The 19,778-nt window shown below is 37.6% G+C and overlaps 1 protein-coding gene across 4 annotated transcripts; it reads left to right on the top strand.

The window, feature by feature from the left end:
* Positions 1-5,398: 5,398 nt before the first annotated feature.
* Positions 5,399-18,654, top strand: LOC6046896 (mediator of RNA polymerase II transcription subunit 31). Of its 4 annotated transcripts, none has more exons than XM_038264383.1 (4): positions 5,399-5,684; positions 6,170-6,485; positions 6,830-6,919; positions 17,925-18,654. In XM_038264383.1, exons 2-4 carry the CDS (start codon positions 6,455-6,457, stop codon positions 18,509-18,511), a joined length of 708 nt encoding a protein of 235 aa, XP_038120311.1. In that variant the 5' UTR covers positions 5,399-5,684; positions 6,170-6,454; the 3' UTR covers positions 18,512-18,654. The 4 variants fall into 4 exon arrangements, with proteins under 4 accessions (XP_038120311.1, XP_038120312.1, XP_038120314.1 ...); XM_038264384.1 differs by having other exon boundaries at positions 5,399-5,691; XM_038264386.1 differs by lacking the exon at positions 6,170-6,485 and having other exon boundaries at positions 5,401-5,691.
* Positions 18,655-19,778: the final 1,124 nt, after the last annotated feature.

Genomic DNA, 19,778 nt, shown 5'->3' with positions numbered 1-19,778 from the left:
GTTTGCCAAGCGGGCCGCCTCCGGTTAATACCGCTGGGGCAAAACCGACTTCCTCCAACCCGGAATCTTCGCCCTGAGAGGCTAGAAAGTTCTTGGAGACGCTATCTAGACCTCGACGTACTGCACCTACTTTAAAAACCTCAACACGGCCAAGATCTTTGCCCCTAGCTTTTCCCTTAACTGCCAACTTGGCATTCCCAATCCCAGCGATAACGTCATCAAATGAAAATTAGTCCCCGAACCAATTTTACCGACAAAGAGTACGACCTCCCCTGGCACCGATATGGGGGAGCTGTACGCGGGGGCAACAACTGGAACTGGCAACGAGGAAGACGATCAACCTTCCGCTCAGATTGTCAGCAAGCAGGGACAGGGCATGCACATCCTTGAAGTTACCAGCGGAGTTCAGCACAGTTTGTTCCATGTGTAGAAGGACTCTCACAAAAGAGGGCCCGGAACCAAAACCCGCCGAAACAAAAACGCGGATACTTTGTATCATGTACTTGAGGGTTTATTTATGAAAGTTATTAAAATAATTCACATAGTTCTTCTTGACAACTCCTCGTCCTTCTGGATGGTTTTCTTCAGCTCCAGAATGGCCTTTTCAGCAGCTCCTTCTCGTAGGCGTTCACCTTGGGTTGACCAATTTTCTTCTCGAGATTGTGTTACCCAGCAGCAGCGGCATGGAGAAGTAAATGTCCTCGAAAATATCCGAGCGTACGTACGCACACTCGATCACGTTCTTTTCGTCATTCATGGCACGGTCCAGGGCGAGGGCAAAACGGGCCTGGCGTAGGCCATCGAGAACGTAGCCGAACCGGCATCGGCCTCCTGAATGTGTTCCGTCAGGGCGGCAATCTTATCCTGGGAAGCTCTGGGATGCACTGGGATGATAGTGTCGCCGGGTGACCACTAGTAAATCCCGCTCTTTCACCAAACAAATATTGCTGCACAGCTGATTGACTTCTTCGCAGGCTGCTACCTTGATTGCAAAGCAAAACAAAAATAAACAAGATGCGCGCGTAAATCAGCACAAAACGAAATCGAAAAAGTCAGCGCTGCCAGGTCGATCTGTCATAAGAGGGGCTAGCCGATGCGGTTCACCGTGGTACCCGCGGTTCACAGCTTATGAGTCATACTTTTTTGAAAATTTTGTTCGGAGTGTTTAGTCTTTAATTAGTCTATGGCAGAATTGATTAATAATTTTAATATATATTTTTTTTATAAATTCAATAGCTCAAAATATTCAAATTCTAAACGCATGTACAAGTCGAAATTTCAAACGTTTAAAAAATCGGAAGTATAGAAATTCGTAAATACAAATTTACGAAAACCTCGGAATTATAACAATCAAAAACTATATTTCTTCCAAAATTAAAAAAAAAACTAGAACAAAAAATTTAGAATTTAGAAATTTAAGAAATTTAAGAATTTGTTTTAAAAGCAACGATATTAAAGTATTACAACAACTGCTAATAATGTTTCAGAGATGGCGAAAAAGATTCCACTTGGTGCAGGTGGGATTTGAACCCACAACTGATCAACGGTACTGATCCGCGTTACCAATTATGCTACTGCGACCGGTGACAAATTTGTTGTCTATTGGTGTACAGCACAATCGAATGTCGCGTATTGGATTTCAAAGCTTTCCCATACCAATTGTTTCTCTTTCTATCCTTCTCTTCCACACTACCGTCGTTGCTATTGTATCTCAAATTCTCGCTGAGAAGAGTCTATTTATAGAACTAACTTTGTATTCTACCCCTTCGACAGGAGGACATATAGCTTCATTGGCGCTTACACAGCCAAATAAAAACGGTACATTAAGAAATTTAAGAATTTAAGAATTTAAGAATTTAAGAATTTAAGAATTTAAGAATTTAAGAATTTAAGAATTTAAGAATTTAAGAATTTAAGAATTTAAGAATTTAAGAATTTAAGAATTTAAGAATTTAAGAATTTAAGAATTTAAGAATTTAAAAATTTAAAATTTAAGAATTTAAGAATTTAAGAATTTAAGAATTTAAGAATTTAAGAATTTAAGAATTTAAGAATTTAAGAATTTAAGAATTTAAATTTAAAATTTAAGAATTTAAAATTTAAGAATTTAAAATTTAAAATTTAAAATTTAAGAATTTAAGAATTTAAGAATTTAAAATTTAAGAATTTAAGAATTTAAGAATTTAAGAATTTAAGAATTTAAGAATTTAAAATTTAAGAATTTAAAATTTAAAATTTAAGAATTTAAATTTAAGAATTTAAATTTAAAATTTAAGAATTTAAATTTAAAATTTAAGAATTTAAAATTTAAGAATTTAAAATTTAAAATTTAAATTTAAAATTTAAAATTTAAGAATTTAAGAATTTAAAATTTAAAATTTAAGAATTTAAGAATTTAAGAATTTAAGAATTTAAGAATTTAAAATTTAAGAATTTAAGAATTTAAAATTTAAGAATTTAAGAATTTAAGAATTTAAGAATTTAAGAATTTAAGAATTTAAGAATTTAAGAATTTAAGAATTTAAGAATTTAAGAATTTAAGAATTTAAGAATTTAAGAATTTAAGAATTTAAGAATTTAAGAATTTAAGATTTTAAGAATTTCCTAACTTCATAATTTCCTGATTTCCTAACTTCTTAATTTCCTAACTTCCTAACTTCTTAATTCCCTGATTTCCTAGTTTCCTGATATCCTAATTTGCCAATTTCCTAACTTCCTAACTTCCACACTTCCTAATATTCTAATTTCCTAACTTCCTAATTTCCTAATTTCCAAATTTCCTAACTTCCTAATTTCCTAATTTCCTAACTTCCTAATTTCCTAACATGTTATTTTCCTAATTTCACGATTTTCTAATTTCTGAATTTCCTATTTTCTTTATTTCATAATTTCTGAATTTCCTATTTTCCTTATTTCATAATTTCCTAGCTTTCTAATTTACTAACATATTAATTTCATAATTTCTTAACTTTCTAACTTCCTAAACTCCTAATTTCCTAGTTTCCTAATTTCCTAACTTCCTAATTTCCTAACTTCCTAATTTCCTAGTCTCCTTATTTTAAAAATTTCCTTATTTCCAAATTTCCTAATTTCGTAATTTCCTTACTTCCTAATTCCTCATTTCCTGATTTCCTAACTTCCTAACATCCTAATTTCCTTACATATTAATTTTCTAATTTCTTAATTTCCTTATTTCATAATTTCATAATTGGGTACTAAAGCCCTATGTCAATTTTTATCTACAACGGTAAAAAACACGATCAAAAACCATTTCTGATCTTTTCTTTTCATTTCAATGCAAAAAAAAATTACAGGACAACATTTTTTCGATGGATCAACTATGGTCCCCTTGGAACGAGCTGTCAAGTAGGAACTTTTCTGTCAAGAAGGACCGCGAAGTTAATTTTTCAAAATTGATTCTAAAATCCATTTTAAACTCTTTGTGGTCGTACAAAGGGTCATTGTACTCAGAAAAATAAGCTTTATCGTTGTAAACAATAATATCAGCAATCTAAGCTTCATTTTAGGACCCAATTGCCTAATTTTCTTATTTTCTTTATTTTACTTATTTGCTAATATCATAATTTTCAAATTTCCTAATTCCCTTGTTTCCTAATTTCCTAATTTTTTAATTTCCTTATTTCATAATTACAAATTTTTTTTAATTTCCTTATTTCATATTTACATTTTTTTTTATTTCAGTTTTTCTTGTTTTGGAATTTAAGAATTTCTAAATTTGCTTTTATTTATTGATTTCTTAATTTTGTTTATAATTGTTGTTAAAAGTTTTTGAATAAACATTTTTAATCTATTTAATTTTATGTTTTGAATATTTTTAATCTTTTTATTTTTTCCTCGAAAGAACCTCAAGAGCGCACACCGTCAATCCCCAAGTAACATTTTTAAACCAACTAGCCACCACCAAGTTTTATTAAGGTTTTATTGTAGCATCTTGATTGCTTAATAGTTTTATTTGGGCATTCACCGCAACCAACAAGCAAGAGCTAATTAATAGGTTCTAACAAGGTTTTATGCCTCGGACATAAAACCGGGAGAAAATAAAAGCCGACTGGCTTTCAATAAGGTTTTATGAAAGTTTTAATAGAGGCTTGAAAACCAGATGGCAATGCCATGCCAAACGGTTTTATCGCATGCTTTGTTAAAACCAAGGGTGTTGTAGCTGTCAAGTGCCATTAGGCATGCAAAAAAGCTCACTTAAAACCATAAGCTCCTAATAGAGCATTTATCGCGGCCAAAAAGCAGTGCATAAATATGGCGCTAAACGCGTGCTCTGATTGAATATGATTGACCGCCATCTTCGCAGAAAAAAATTAAAAATCATAAATTTGATGAAAACACACAATTATGATGAATTTGTGACATCGTTAGCATAGCAACAGAAGTTCAAACATAATTTGAACATTTTTTGCAAAGATTTGCAACACAATATTTTTTAACATTAAAAACTATGATTACAAAATAATGATTTTTGATGAAGCGAGTTGATTTTTTGGCTCTATCTCCCTACAATCATCAATAAAATTTTAACCGCAGCTGAATTTGAGCCACCAATTTCGAGAAATAAGGTTTGAAATTATTTCAATTACCTCCAATATCTATCATATCATCATCACCATTTTTGACAACCATCTCCATTGTTTCATTTGGCAAGACGAAGACTCATTTTTTTGCCAGAATAAAATCTGTTTGTCATAAGACGCATGAAGACGTATGAAATGTCATTTTCCCTAACTCCTAACAAGGTTTTAACAAAGGCTTTATCAAGGCTTTAAGGAGGTTGTTAGGATTTCGTTGTCAAGCCTTGAACTCCTATGTGGGTTTTATAAATAGGCCGTAACAACCTTTTGCGGAGGTCTTTTTGGGTTTTAAGTGAGGTTTATCGGGGTTCTGGGGAGGCTGTTACGACTTGGTGGTTTTAATGTTGGTTTTGGCTGATAGGTTTTATAGCGGTTGTGACAGCTTTGATAAAGCTTAAAATGTTACTTGGGTCGCACTCATACCAAACTGTCAACTTTTCTTGGGGGGCACGAAAAGAACTCGCAACATTTCTTGACCGCGTTCCTTCCGATCAGCATACCGTACTTAAGGTGAGGAAGGCAAAAAGAATAACATTTTACATTACCCTGAAAGAATTTTAGAATTTTAGAATTTTTCGGTTTGGCCTATCTGATGACGGGTTGCGGGTTGCGATTCGTTTTGTTTTAATGTTGTGAACATTTTGAAAATAGGAAAATTAGTATTGGTTAGCTTGAACCCTCTGTTTAGGTAATCGTTCATAACAATGGGTTTGATTTAACCCGATAGCGGCCCTTTTCTCTTCTCAGTGCACACCTTGTTGACACTTTTTTCGTGCGATGTTTTTTCTCTCTCTCTCTCTCCTGTGCCACACTGCAGTGTGTGCGTGTGTTTGTCCAAAGTGCGACGTCGAAACGTCAAACGCTGTCCGTGTCTTCTCCGCCCGTGCGATTTCAGAACCGACGCGTCAAATTACGGTCCGGGTAAAAGTATTTTTTTTCGCTCTCCGGATAGTGCCGTAAAAAGCGGTTCCCCGCAGGTGTACGAAGTAGAAGAGTGCTGCCGTAGCAGTGTGGGGTGTTGCGGTTCTCGTTGAATTGTTTGAAAATCGTCGACCAGCTTCCGATCTGTGATGAATCCATATGGTTGTGAGTAGTAGGTTGTTCCGACGCAGGTCCTTCCGCGCGGGGGGACAGCAGCTTTTAGTGCAAAATTGTTACTGTTTTTTTTAGTTTAAGTTCATTGATTTGTTCGGGCTAGTTTTTTCTGTTTGTTCCGGAAGCACATTCTAATTTAGGCGATTACATCCGGTTGTTTTGATTTTGCACCTTTTCCGGCTATTCCTCTTATGTGGAGGTGGCAACATTTTTTGTTATTTCTCTTCCAAAGTAGCATTTGCATCCCTTTCTGTATTGTTAAGTCTAAATTACTTGTTATATTAAATAATAGCAGTTAATCGTTTTAAATTCTTTCCAAAGTCTATTCCTGTAAATAATTGGCCGAATCAGCTTTCTGTCTCTGTTCAAATTATCTTCTACATGTCCTCTATTTCTAAGCCAAAACTTTAGTTCTAAGTTCTACAATCCCCGGTTTCTTTCTGTTGTAAATAACAACCCGGTTTATTTCCCTTTAGTTTCTAGCGTCCGGATCCAGCTCGGAGAACGATTGATGTGTTGTTAAGTTAGTGTTTCCCATCTTTCCTGTACCTCCAACGCGAAACCTCCCTTTACTTCTTAGAGGAAGCTCCCAATTCTGTCTTCTTCCTACTCCTCGAACCGGTTGTGGATCCACGTGTAATTCTGTGTACAGTAGAAGAGAGAGGGGGACAGATTCCGGTGGCCAACGACGGTGGGACAGCGCACCAAAATCCCAGACACGATCCCACCACAAACCACAAATCCTCAGTTTCCACACACAAATGGCTAACAAGATGGTTGGGAAGGCTAAGTGTAAGTATATTTTTCCCCTTTTCAATTTTTTCCTTACACTCTGTTGTCACTGTTGTTACTGTTACTGTTACTGTTACCTTGCTACGTTACCGAGGGCAGACTGGACCAGGTAGTATCAAACTATGCACAAATCCCACTCGTTTAGCACCAAAATTACTTGCATTAGGTTACACTAGGTGGTGTTGAGCAAAATTCCTCACGTGTTTTGGACTAAATCATACATCCTTAATCGAAAATGACAAAAACATAGCCAACGAATACGCCAAATTCAAACAGCAAATGAAGGTTTAGTTGCGTGCTGGCAGGAAATCCGTCTACAAATCGAATCTTGTGTCCCATTGCAGTGCCCGTTGAGTCGGAGGACGCGCAGAAGCTGCGCTTTCAGGTCGAGCTCGAGTTCGTGCAGTGCCTGGCGAATCCCAACTATTTGCACTGTAAGTATAACAAAACAAAGTTTTATCGCAGACATCCAAAGGTGTCACAAATTTGCCTGATGGTTATATGGACGCCTCTACGAAACATTTTCAGTTTTCCCCAGGTGCAGGTTGACAAAGTTGGGGTCTTAAGGTCGTAGAAGGAGTCCTTCACTTTTGGGGCAATGACTGCTCCCAAATGGACGATCTTCTTTTTACCTTTTTTCAACGCACTCCAAAGATTTTTCGTATGCAAATTAATATATTAATCAAATACTTTGGTTGTAGACGTACAGACATAAATAAAGTAATCCTCTCTCATTCTGGTCATGTCTATGACATAACTACATTGTTCCCTTGTAACGAGCTCGCATAAAAGAGACTTTCTGTCAAAGAAGGTCACGATGCTAATTTTTCAAAATTGATTTAAAATAAATTGTAAACTCTTTGAGGTTTTTCATTGCGTGTAACTTCGCTTAGCAAAATAAGCTTTATAGTGGAAATTAGTTTTTTATTATTGTTTGTTTATGAATTCATCTTTCTATTTATTTTTTATTTTTTTAAGTTCTTTTATGTATTTAAATAATAAAAAAAATATTTTTTAAAAATAACTGAAATTTATGACAGTTCATTAAAACAATAACTAATTTTTGACCCGCCCGTGTAGATCAATCGGACCGCGCACTGGACTCACAATCCAGAGATCGCCGAATCAATTCCCGCGGCGGGCGCTCTAAAATTCTTTCTGTAAATACGGGTATTCGGCGCCATCGATCCGTGCCATATTTTCATACACTCAGGAGCCCATGGCGGCGAAGTCCTTGTAGATAAAAAGGAAGACACTAGTGGTTTGCACTAGCAATGGTGGCCGACAGCTATACAGTCAACTTCGTTTGTTAAATTAATGACTTTTATGAATACTGGAGCAACATTTGAAAAGGGAGAAGCGGAATTTGTCACTGTTTTGCAAATTCCGAGACAACAAATTTAACCAACCTCGAAGTGTTGAGAGGTAGCTAGGGAGGCCAGCTATTGTTTTGAAAAAGTTTCCTGAAGCTTTAGAATTAGCAACAAAGTTCGAACTGTCAAAATGCTTAGCCGCCCTTTCCTCATGTTTCTCCAAAATATTTATAAAACATTTTAAAAACATATGAAATTTAAAAAATTTAAGAAATTTTCAAATTTCATATCATCAATGAAATTCAAGAATATTGAAATGATTTTTTTTAATAAATGTTGATATCTTGGTTGATATACAATTTTGAATGGATGCTGGATAATCTGGAGTGTTCCTTGACATTTACTAAAACCAAGTAGGGTATATGGCCCTCTTTTGGACCTACTATGCAAAGCGTCAACATGTTTCGCATTGTTCTCAGGAACGGTCTAACTAATTTGGCTCGTTTCAGGATTGTTTTGTGCCTTAATTCATGCTTAACAAAGTGTACTATTGAAATTTGGAAATAATTTAACCATTTCATTGTAATAAGCATTTGAAGTAAAACAGTTTTGGATGCTTTTTGGACTTATTGAATGTATTTTGGAGACATCGCTGAACCTATTTATTTTTTGATTGGTTGAAATTTGGACAACTCGAATTGCGGCGTGCGGCGGCAACACGCACGCTTACAGAAACTCGGTTTGATAAACCAAAGGGCCTATCCACGATTATAATTTGGAAAATATTTGGTTCAGAAATTAAATAATTATGATAAAACAATGGATTTGAATTTGAAAACGTGTTTCAATTATATTGAATGGAGGTCTCTGTCCTATATATACAATTTGCGCATTCTCACGACCTAATCGTTCAAGCATTAGAACACAAAAGGCAACCCAGTTATAAGCCGCAATAAAAACACCTTAACTTAAAATTAAATGAATGACAGAGATACATACACAATACATAACAAGTTACAATGAAAAAAGGTTCTAAATTTTACGCAGAGCTTAAGTTCAAATATTGCTAAACAATCAAGAAATTTTAAAGGGAGATAATAGCTTGTAACTTGGTGTGAAACTTTCTCATCTGTCATGTTAAATTTTACAGTTGCTTGACAAAAAGTTTCACTACATGTTGCACTTTTAAAAACAATGTAATATTTGAAAAAATCTTTGTTTGAATACCAGGGTGCCTATCAAATAGTTTGTTTTGCTAAAAGCAGAATTGAGGTGTTCAAGCATTATTTTTACTTCGAACTTACCATCACTTATGTTGCTGATATAATTTTTAAGAAAATCGTTTTTGTCAATATTTAATTATCTAAGTTTATAAGCTTTTTACCTTATACATATAAGTTTTAGGTAAAATTGTTAGAATTGCCTGAAATTCGTTGAAACTAGTTTTGTTTATTAAATTATTGATTTATATAACATGTTTACCTGAATTCAAAGAACGAATCAAAAGTCTTCACATTTTATATGAAATTTGTTTTACTGAAAATGCCTTTAAATTAGGATATTTTTGTTTAAATTATGTTTCAAAAACAAATAATATTTAATAAGACTTATTATTTACAAACTTATTTTACCTTATCCTAATAGAATATTGTCAGAAGAATCCGAAAATGCATTCCGTTTAATTATTCAAAATTATGTTCTTTGAGAAATTCATGACACTTTGAGAAGATTAAAATATTGCTATTTATCAACATTTTCTTAACTATAGTTAACTAACTATTTAAACTTTTAAAAATTTCATGAAAAGTTCTTCATTAGGTACTTTGAGCACTTCTCTGCCACGGTCAGTATGATTCCATACCATTCAGTACGTATTTAATTTGTACTCTTCATTTTGCGGAAAAATCTCAAACCTATGAAAGTCACCCAGATTTACGGTAATCAGATATGTCTCAAATCATAAAATTCATAAAGTTAACATCGCATTCACCACATATGCTAATTTTTTTCGAAGATTTTTATTTTTTTTGCTGGTTCAATTGTGTTTCTAACATGATTGACACGGTAATTTTTTTTTTCATATGAATATTTCTCTGATTAGTTTGCAATACGTCGTAACAGCTATCACGATCTCCGACACTTATTTGTTTTTTTTTTTCTCTGAATCAAACCAAATTTTGTTTGTTTTCCAGTAAAGAGCATTTAAAAGACGTGCAGATGACAATTCAAAGCATTTTTAATTTATAACTCATAAATTGATCGAGAACTGATCAAAAATTGATTTGTTTATAACTAACGCTTATGATCTTTTTAAAACTAACTCAAGATTTTTTGAATTGAATTCATACGACATTTTCAAAAACCACTCGTAAGCAATATTGACAGCTCCTGTCACGGTGACAGCTGACGATTAAATGAACTAGACCCTTTATGTTTTTCAATCGTTTCCCCTTCAATTCCAACAGGGTAGCCAGTTTGCATTATTTAAAGCAAAAATTAAAAATATATGCGGCTAAATTGGTGATCGGTCCTAACAATAATCTAAATCTCTATCATCAATGTGCATTTTTATTGTTTAAAAAACATATTTTCGTTGTTTTTGTTAATCATTTGCTTTTTGAAACTTAGATTTCTTTCAAATAATTACTGTTAAGAAATTCAATTCAAAATATTAAATTAAAGATTATTAATTAATTTCAATGAAATATCGAAATAAATTGATAAACTAAACTGGCAACACCTTGTTATACATGTGTTGGTGATAGCCTTGAACCGACGGCAAAGTAGCTCCAAAAACTGATCCAACGCGGCTAATTTGAAAAAAATATTTTGAATTGAGTTTTTTTTTTCGATAATAGAATAGTTATTTCAATGGTTTAGTGATGAAAAACATAACAGAATTAAATAAACAACAGTTACATTGCTCGGAAACCGGACGAAATTGCTTGGTGTCAGTGCAAAACAGAAAAAAACATCAAGGTGTCGCGAGCCAAATCTGATAAGCAACGAGGCTGGAATTTTTGGACCTAATCTTTGTGCTAGGAAAATGGTAGGAAATACAAATGGCATTGGAAAAAAGGGCTGAAAAAGCGGAAATAATCTAAAATGTTAACATTTTTGGAAGAGGTAAGCTACAAAACGATCTTGCTTACACTTTCTGTTGGTTGGATTCAGTGAATTCGTACTTTAAAAGCCTGAACTACCTCGATTAGTAAAAATAGGTCCAAAATAGGTACTAGGTCCAAAATAAGGTCATATACCCTACACCAACGCGAGTAGAGCAACTTTTTGAGAACATTTTTGTTTATTTACACTTTTATTAAAAGTTATGCTATTCCTTTTACAAGCATCTAAAAAAAATCCCAAATGCATTCTAATTAGACCAGTGCCTTGGGCCACGCCCATTTTCCTATTTTCAGCTTAGTTCTTTATTTCTTCCACCGCTCTTTTGGGTCTGCTTAGTGCTGCCAAAATTGATGAAAGTTAAGCGAACACTCACGAAAAGCAACATTTGTAGAGAAAGTTTCCTGGCATCACTGGCTCACTCCAACAGACGCTGCTGGTGGCCACCCTTTGTTCTTTATTTGCCTTCGCTTCTGGTTCAGTTTTCTTCAGCCTTTGTTTGGAATGGGTCGTCAAAATTCAATCGTTAAAAGACTTGGCGCGTTTGCTTTTTTTGATGGCGCTTGCTAATTATTTACATGTTTCGGGATTATTTTTCAAGTGAGTGACTAAGTAATAGTTAAAAGAACATGTTACCGATAGTTGGAAGCAATTTCATATCTTAAGCGCTTTGAAAACGTCAGCCCAAGTGAAAAGATATTGATGGGGACTTTCGTTAAGCAGTTAACCCTTGATCTTGCGTTATAAAAATATCATATTTTTTTTCAATTAAACAAATTAATCAATGCTTAACAAAATTAAAAAAAAATTCAAAAGAAATTTAATAAATTTAATCTAATCTAATCTAATCTAACCCTATCGCAGCCAGTCTTTCGAGGGCATCCTGGAGAATGCCTTAGGTTGATTGACGCCTAGCATCTTCTTGTCATTATCAACGTTTGCAGTGCGCCATTGCATTAAAATGCATTGAAACATCACAAATGTCGAAGCGGCCAGGCCAACTGCGTAAAGTTAACCGCAAAGATGATTCGCTAAAATGTATTGCGTTTGAGCACGAATGTTCAAACAACAAAACATTTAATGAATCTACAGGGGAGGAAGAAACGTGGGGATCCCCCGCTCACGTTCCTGGTTATTAAAGCAATGAATCGTTGGGAGCACCACGCTAAGAAGTTTTGGTGCCCCGGGACCCTCGAGGATGGGACACTGTATTTCCACAGGTGCCCTGGCCCTTTTTGCCGTGGTTATAGCGCCACAACTCGCTCACTGTGGGTAGGTAAACATAGATGAGTATAAATTATAAATACAATCAAACATTCTAGGAAAATGTCTAAGACAGTATAGAGCAAGAAAGTAATGCTTAGAATCAGATCAAATCAGATTAAAAAATAAAATAAATTAATAAAAACAATGCCAACATACCTTTTAATATTACAGTTGAGTGTGCGCTCACACTTACCTGAAAACAGAAAGAGCTTACCTCAAGTGTGATGCCCTTTGACCCTCTCTGCATCTTGCAAGGTTCATTTCAAAGATCAACTGTCAAAGTCAAGCTGGTGAACTCCGCAAGAGCTGCTGTCAGTATTCGCACACGAATACCATTACGCCGCTCGTCAACTTCCACACTTAGCGAGGCGAGGATATCGAAGCAAGCGCTCTTCTCTGGCAGCGACGTCTAAGCCGCTCAGCCCTGCTGCAGCTCACATACAATCTACGTCACATTTAATTTAATAATTTAAGACATTTAATAAATTTAGATTTGAGAAATTTAATAAATTTAGATAATATAAGAAATTTAAGAAATTTTATAAATTTAGAAAATTTAAGAAATTTAGGAAATAAAAAAAAGAAATTCAAGGTATTCTAAAAGTTTAAGAGATTAAGGAAATTTAGGAAATTCAGGTTTGAGAGATTAAGGAAATTTAAGAAATTTAGGATATCTAGAATAATCGAATAAAAAAAATAAAATTAAGAAATTTAGATAATTTAAGGAAATTCTTTAAACTTAATTTTTTTTGAAGTTTACATCACACCTCCCTTCGAGGGGCCTCGTGGCGCGGTGGTTAGCGGCTTCGGCTGCCGATCCCTAAGTTGCTATGGGGCGCGGGTTCGATTCCCGCCTTATCCTCCTGGCCTTCTATCGGATGGGGAAGTAAAACGTCGGTCCTTTTGCGTAAACGAGGTTTTGGGTGACTTCGGACGCCTAGAAATAAGCAGAAACTTGCAACAGAGCCCACAAAAGACCCGGGGGTCGTTAAAGTGGATTGCTTTGCTTTTTTTTATCACACCTCCCTTACTTCAAAAATGTCCCGGAAACAAAGAGGCCAAAACATTTTTATTAAAAAAAAAACTGCAAAATGTCGACGTGCAATCAAACTGAAAACAATTTCAAATTAATTTTCCTGCGTTGAGAATCATTTTTAGCATGAATGAACTAGTTCAAAAATATTTTGGTTTTGCCTTCCTTACCTTACTGAGAAAGGCTATAAAATCACTCGAAAAATGAACTTTTTAATTAAACCTCCTAGACCTACCTTCATTTGTACATATCGACTCAGAATCACCTGCTGAGCAAATGTCTGTGTGTTTGGCTGTATGTAGACATGTGTACCGAATCAATGTCACTGGAATATCTCGTCACAGGCTCAACTGATTTTGGCCGGAACGATTTTAATCGATCCGTATTAACGTCCCCTAAGTTGCTATTTAAATTCACTCAGTTTTATCATGTATTTAAAAAGTTATGTTAAAAAAACTGTTTCATATTAAATTAAAATTATGGTAAAAAGGGTTGGTTTTTCATGAAACCCTCACATGTTATATATTTTTAGAAAGGTTCTGAAATGACCTTTTTTTGGAGTAGGAATTTTTAAGATCTGACTTACCTATCTTAAATAACAAGCAGTTTAAAAAAAAGGTGCAGGTGGTTATGTTACACATGACCAGTATGACAAAGAACTTTGCAAGATGGTTGTTGAAATTTTCGATTACATTGTCTGGTCCAAATTTCCCAAGATTCACTAGATTCATAATTACCATAAAAATTGATACCCATTTTGCCCCTACTCTTATGGTTCGGCAAATGTCCCCCCATCGGAACATCACCGTGGCCTCCGGCCACTTCGGATTGTGGCCACTTCTGCTGAAATGTCAAATTTCATATCTAGTATCAAAAATCATAAAGTTTGATACCCATATTGCCTCAACTCTTATGGTTTGGCAAATGTCCTCCCATCGGAACATCCCCGGGGCCTCCGGCCACTTCGGTTTGTGGCCACTGCTGCTGAAATGTCAAATTTCATATCCAGTATCAAAAATCATAAAGTTTGATACCCATATTGCCCCTACTTTTATGGTTCGGCAAATGTCCCCCCGCCCCTCGGAACATCCCCGGGCCTCCGGCCACTCCTGATTGTGGCCACTTCTGCTGAAATGTCAAATTTCATATCTAGTATCAAAAATCATAAAGTTTGATACCCATATTGCCTCTACTCTTATGGTTCGGCAAATGTCCCCCCATCGGAACATCCTCGGGGCCTCCGGCCACTCCGGATTGTGGCCACTACTGCCGAAATGTCAAATTTCATATCCAGTATCAAAAACCATAAAGTTTGATACCCATATTGCCCTACTCTTATGGTTCGGCATATGTCCTCCCATCGGAACATCCGCGGGCCTCCGGCCACTCCGGATTGTGGCCACTACTGCCGAAATGTCAAATTTCATGTCCAGTATCAAAAACCATAAAGTTTGATACCCATATTGCCCCAACTCTTACGGTCCGGAAAATGTCCCCCATCGGAACATCCCGGGGCCTCCGGCACTCGGATTGTGGCCACTACTGCCGAAATGTCAAATTTCATGTCCAGTATCAAAAACCATAATGTTTGATACCCATATTACCCCAACTCTTATAGTCCGCCAAATGTCCCCCCATCGGAACATCCCCGGGGCCTCCGGCCACTCCGGATTGTGACCACTACTGCCGAAATGTCAAATTTCACATTCAGTATCAAAAACCATATAGTTTGATACCCATATTGCCCCAACTCTTACGGTCTGGAAAATGTCCCCCAATCGGAACATCCGCGGGGCCTCCGGCCACTCCGGATTGTGGGCACTACTGCCGAAATGTCAAATTTCATATCCAGTATCAAAAACCATAATGTTTGATACCCATATTGCCCCTACTCTGATGGTTCGGAAAATGTCCCCCCATCGGAACATCCCCGGGGCCTCCGGCCACTCCGGTTTATGGCCACTACTGCCGAAATGGCAAATTACATATTCAGTATCAAAAACCATAAAGTTTGATACCCATATTGCCCTACTCTTATGGTTCGGCATATGTCCTCCCATCAGAACATCCTCGGGGCCTCCGGCCACTCCGGATTGTGGCCACTACTGCCGAAATGTCAAATTTCATATCCAGTATCAAAAACCATAAAGTTTGATACCCATATTGCCCCTACTCTTATGGTTCGGCATATGTCCTCCCATCGGAACATCCGCGGGGCCTCCGGCCACTCCGGAGTATGGCCACTACTGCCGAAATGTCAAATTTCATGTCCAATATCAAAAACCATAAAGTTTGATACCCATATTGTCCCAACTCTTACGGTCCGGCAAATGTCCCCCCATCGGAACATCCCCGGGGCCTCCGGCCACTCCGGATTGTGGCCACTACTGCCGAAATGTCAAATTTCATGTCCAGTATCAAAAACCATAAAGTTTGATACCCATATTGCCCCAACTCTTACGGTCCGGAAAATGTCCCCCCCATCGGAACATCCCCGGGGCCTCCGGCACTCCGGATTGTGGCCACTGCTGCCGAAATGTCAAATTTCATGTCCAGTATCAAAAACCATAATGTTTGATACCCATATTACCCCAACTCTTATAGTCCGGCAAATGTCCCCCCATCGGAACATCCGCGGGGCCTCCGGCCACTCCGGATTGTGGCCACTACTGCCGAAATGTCAAATTTCATATCCAGTATCAAAAACCATAAAGTTTGACACCCATATTGCCCCAACTCTTACGGTCCGGAAAATGTCCCCCCATCGGAACATCCGAGGGGCCTCCGGCCACTCCGGATTGTGGCCACTACTGCCGAAATGTCAAATTTCATATCCAGTATCAAATACCATAATGTTTGATACCCATATTGCCCCTACTCTGATGGTTCGGCAAATGTCCCCCCATCGGAACATCCCCGGGGCCTCCGGCCACTCCGGTTTATGGCCACTACTGCCGAAATGGCAAATTTCATGTCCAGTATCAAAAACCATAAAGTTTGATACCCATATTGCCCCAACTCTTACGGTCCGACAAATGTCCCCCCATCGGAACATCCGCGGGGCTTCCGGCCACTCCGGATTGTGGCCACTACTGCCGAAATGTCAAATTTCATGTCCAGTAGCAAAAACCATAAAGTTTGATACCCATATTGCCCCAACTCTTACGGTCTGGAAAATGTCCCCCCATCGGAACATCCCTGGGGCCTCCGGCCACTCCAGTCCAGGTGGTGGCCAGTTCCAATGATCGACTCCCGCGACTACCATGTCTTAGCTGGTCCTTGCCTCCAAGCCATCTGCTCCCAGACCTCCAGGCCGTCTGCTACCGGGCCACCAGGCCATCTGCTTCTGATGTGTTCTCGTCGACGTCCAGCAATAGAATGACTTTTCAGGACCGACCGAGCCGAGTTTTGTTGGCTCGTCGACGATCCGAAAATTATGTATGTGTGAGCATTTAAGCAACCAACGCGAGGTCCGCTTCGGATGAAACCTCGGTAGGCACTGAATTTGTCTGAGGCTAAGTGCTAACTTAAATAGTATCGCACGGCATGTTGCAACCATGGTGCTACATTCTCGCGTGACAGTTCCACGGAAGGAGGAGGCAAGGCAAAATTTGCTAAGTGCTAGATACTTGAATCTGATTAATGTGTTCGGGAAAGGTTGCGCTTGACCAATCAGCGTTCGCTATTCTTTAGTAGTTTTATGTTATTTTTTAAGTACTTAAATAAATAAGTACTGTAATAAACATGTTTTAAGATCATTAAGTAAGTCTTCCCCTTTCGTTTGGTGGGTAAAACGTTCAAATTGGTCGAGAGGGAAAAAAGATACAATCGTTTGAAATCTTGCACTTTTTTCGAAAATTTGCTTCTACGCGTTACATTTCGCTTCGCGAAAAATCTGGATTGCTACCCTTGTATAGAGCCCTAAGACAAAGTTCTTTGTCAAAAGGCCTGAATTTACTTAACCTCAACTGGTCGGGTCTGATCGCCACGAAAAAGCCGTGTAGAGGGATGCCATTTTCCTCAAAGGCCGTGTCTGTATAATCTTGACAAAAAGACTGTAGGAAGTCTATTTTTTTACTCATCACTTATTTTTATTATTCTCCCGATCCATAAACATGTGGACACTTTAGGGGGGTTGGAATCACTATAAATAAGAGGCACCAACTACCTAAAGGTGGGTTAAGTAACGTTTTTTAAAATGAAATTTCGATGTACAGCATCGTGAAAAAATAAACAATTCGTCGATAGGTAGGGAAAATTCTCGTATGTTTGTCAGGTTAAGCACTCGCTCCTAATCCCATCAAATTTGCTGATTTTCACTATTTAAACAACTAATTTTGCAAAACTTTTGATAGAAACTTGCTTGCTCACTTCTTATTGAGCTATTTATCACTCGATTTTAGTTGAAAACGCTTTTTATGAGCTGATATGGCAACATTAGAGGCACGCTGGAATTAGGTGTTGTTCCCCTACTTCGATATTTAGAAAACAAATTTGTATGGTGACTTGAACAGCGGATTAGATTATGAAAAAATGCTTCGTTGGAAAATGGAATGAATTGACATAATTTTATTCAAATGATATGAAATACAAAGAAAAATCTTTCTGCAAAAAATCGTTTCAGAATAAAATTGAATTGTCGTTGTTGAATAAGCTAATCTAAAATACCCTTTTCTCTTTCCTCTCTCTCTTCCCCTCACGCAGTTCTTGCCCAGCGCGGGTTCTTCAAGGACAGCGCCTTCATCAACTACCTAAAGTATCTGCTGTACTGGAAGGACCCCGAGTACGCCAAGTACCTCAAGTATCCGATGTGTTTGTACTTTCTCGATCTGCTCCAGTACGAGCACTTCCGGCGGGAGATTGTGAACGCGCAGTGCTGCAAATTCATCGACGACCAGGCCATTCTGCTGTGGCAGCACTACACGCGACGGCGCACCCGGCTCACCTCGCTCGGCACGACCAGTCTGACGGGGCTGGCCGTCGGCGGTCAACCCGTGGGCGGCGGTGTCCAGGGAACGCTCCTCTCGAACGATCCGGCGATCGCGGCCCTGACGGCGGCCAGCAATAACAACAACAACAACACGGTCAACACAAACGCCAACAACCCGGGCGGTGGTGGGCAGCCGGGAGGGCAGTCCGGTGGCGGACCTGGCCAGCAGCAAAATGGTGGCCCAATTGCGCAACAAAATGGGCTCGGAAACAGCACCGGAATGGCTGGGATGGTGCTCGGGGGAGGAGGCGGAGGAGGGGGCAGTGGCGGAATCAATCTCAGCGGACAGAAAGTGTCCTAATGTGGCTCGCGTATGAGAGTTGCGCACAGAAGTGAGTGTGAGGAGGAACCTTTTCGGAAAGTTTTCTTGTGTAAAAAGACTGTTTTATAAATATTCTTTGTAATAAAAAGCTATAGCGATGTAAACTAGCGTACACCTGAGGAGAAGTTGACTATTCTTTTATCCGAACGCACATATGGCTGTCACTAAAAATCACGCCAAAAATCTTAAACACGCAAAAAAAAAATTAAAAGAGCTGTGACGTGGGCAAACCTAACTAAATTTCACAATTAAAAATGCCTCTAAAAGGGCGTAAAAATCCAACAAAATGCGGATCGAAGCATCCCAATTGATTAAATCTAAAGCGAGTTATTGGCATTTTAGTGAAAAAATACCACAATTTTCAAACTCAAATAAAAAAGTGTTCCATCCAGATATCAACTCAATTCGACCTGCAGCTTGTAGGGGACATCTGGGACTAGCATCTGAGATTGACAATGCTTTGGGTAAGGCAGTTTAACACAGAAAATAGACACTTTTTCTTTTTGCGAATTTTTTGGTTGTACATTTTTACTCGGGGGCCCAGGTTTTTAAACGAAAATGGCGTTCGAATGATGAACGCCCGAAATGTCAAAATCACGCGGTGATACCAACATTACGAAAAAAGTGTACCATGGCATGACAGCCACATTTTTTTCTAATGTTGGTGCTACTGCGCGATTTTGACATTTCAGTCGTTCACCATTTCGAACGCCATCTTTGCTTAAAAACCTGTATACAGTAGTTGTTCGGTAACTGGGCTGCTTTTTAACTGGGCGCTCTATAACTGGGCCGTAGCCCAGTTAAAAAGCACACAAACGTCAAAAAACCAAAACAAACCGAAATCACCGAGGGATGCAAAAATCATGTTCAACAAAATAAAATAAAAAAATCAAGCTTTTATGTAATTTCAAGTCACAATTAGAGAAATAGGAAAAGTAATCATTGTAATTGAATTTGAGTAACTTTTATTTTTATATTTCGTTCAGCCCAGTTAGCATTCGGTGACTGGGCTACGTTCTCAGCCCAGTTACCGAACAACTAATGTATCTCATTTTCTGATGATAATTTTATCAAATTCGTATGTTTGAGACAATTTCACAATAGAAAAACATTTTCATTCATTTTTACCCTTTAAAAGTTAAAGTTAAAAAAAAAGAAGCTGCTTTTTTTCTGCTGTCATCTAGTATCCTTGGAAACGAACTTGATTTTCAATAAATGGGAATCGAAGATTTTGTTGAACTTTAAT

Source organism: Culex quinquefasciatus, chromosome 3 (genome assembly GCF_015732765.1).
Source record: "Culex quinquefasciatus strain JHB chromosome 3, VPISU_Cqui_1.0_pri_paternal, whole genome shotgun sequence".
In the NCBI taxonomy this organism is placed as follows: domain Eukaryota; kingdom Metazoa; phylum Arthropoda; class Insecta; order Diptera; family Culicidae; genus Culex; species Culex quinquefasciatus.
Note: the sequence above shows the minus strand (reverse complement) of the source record. Positions and strands in the feature narration are given on the sequence as shown.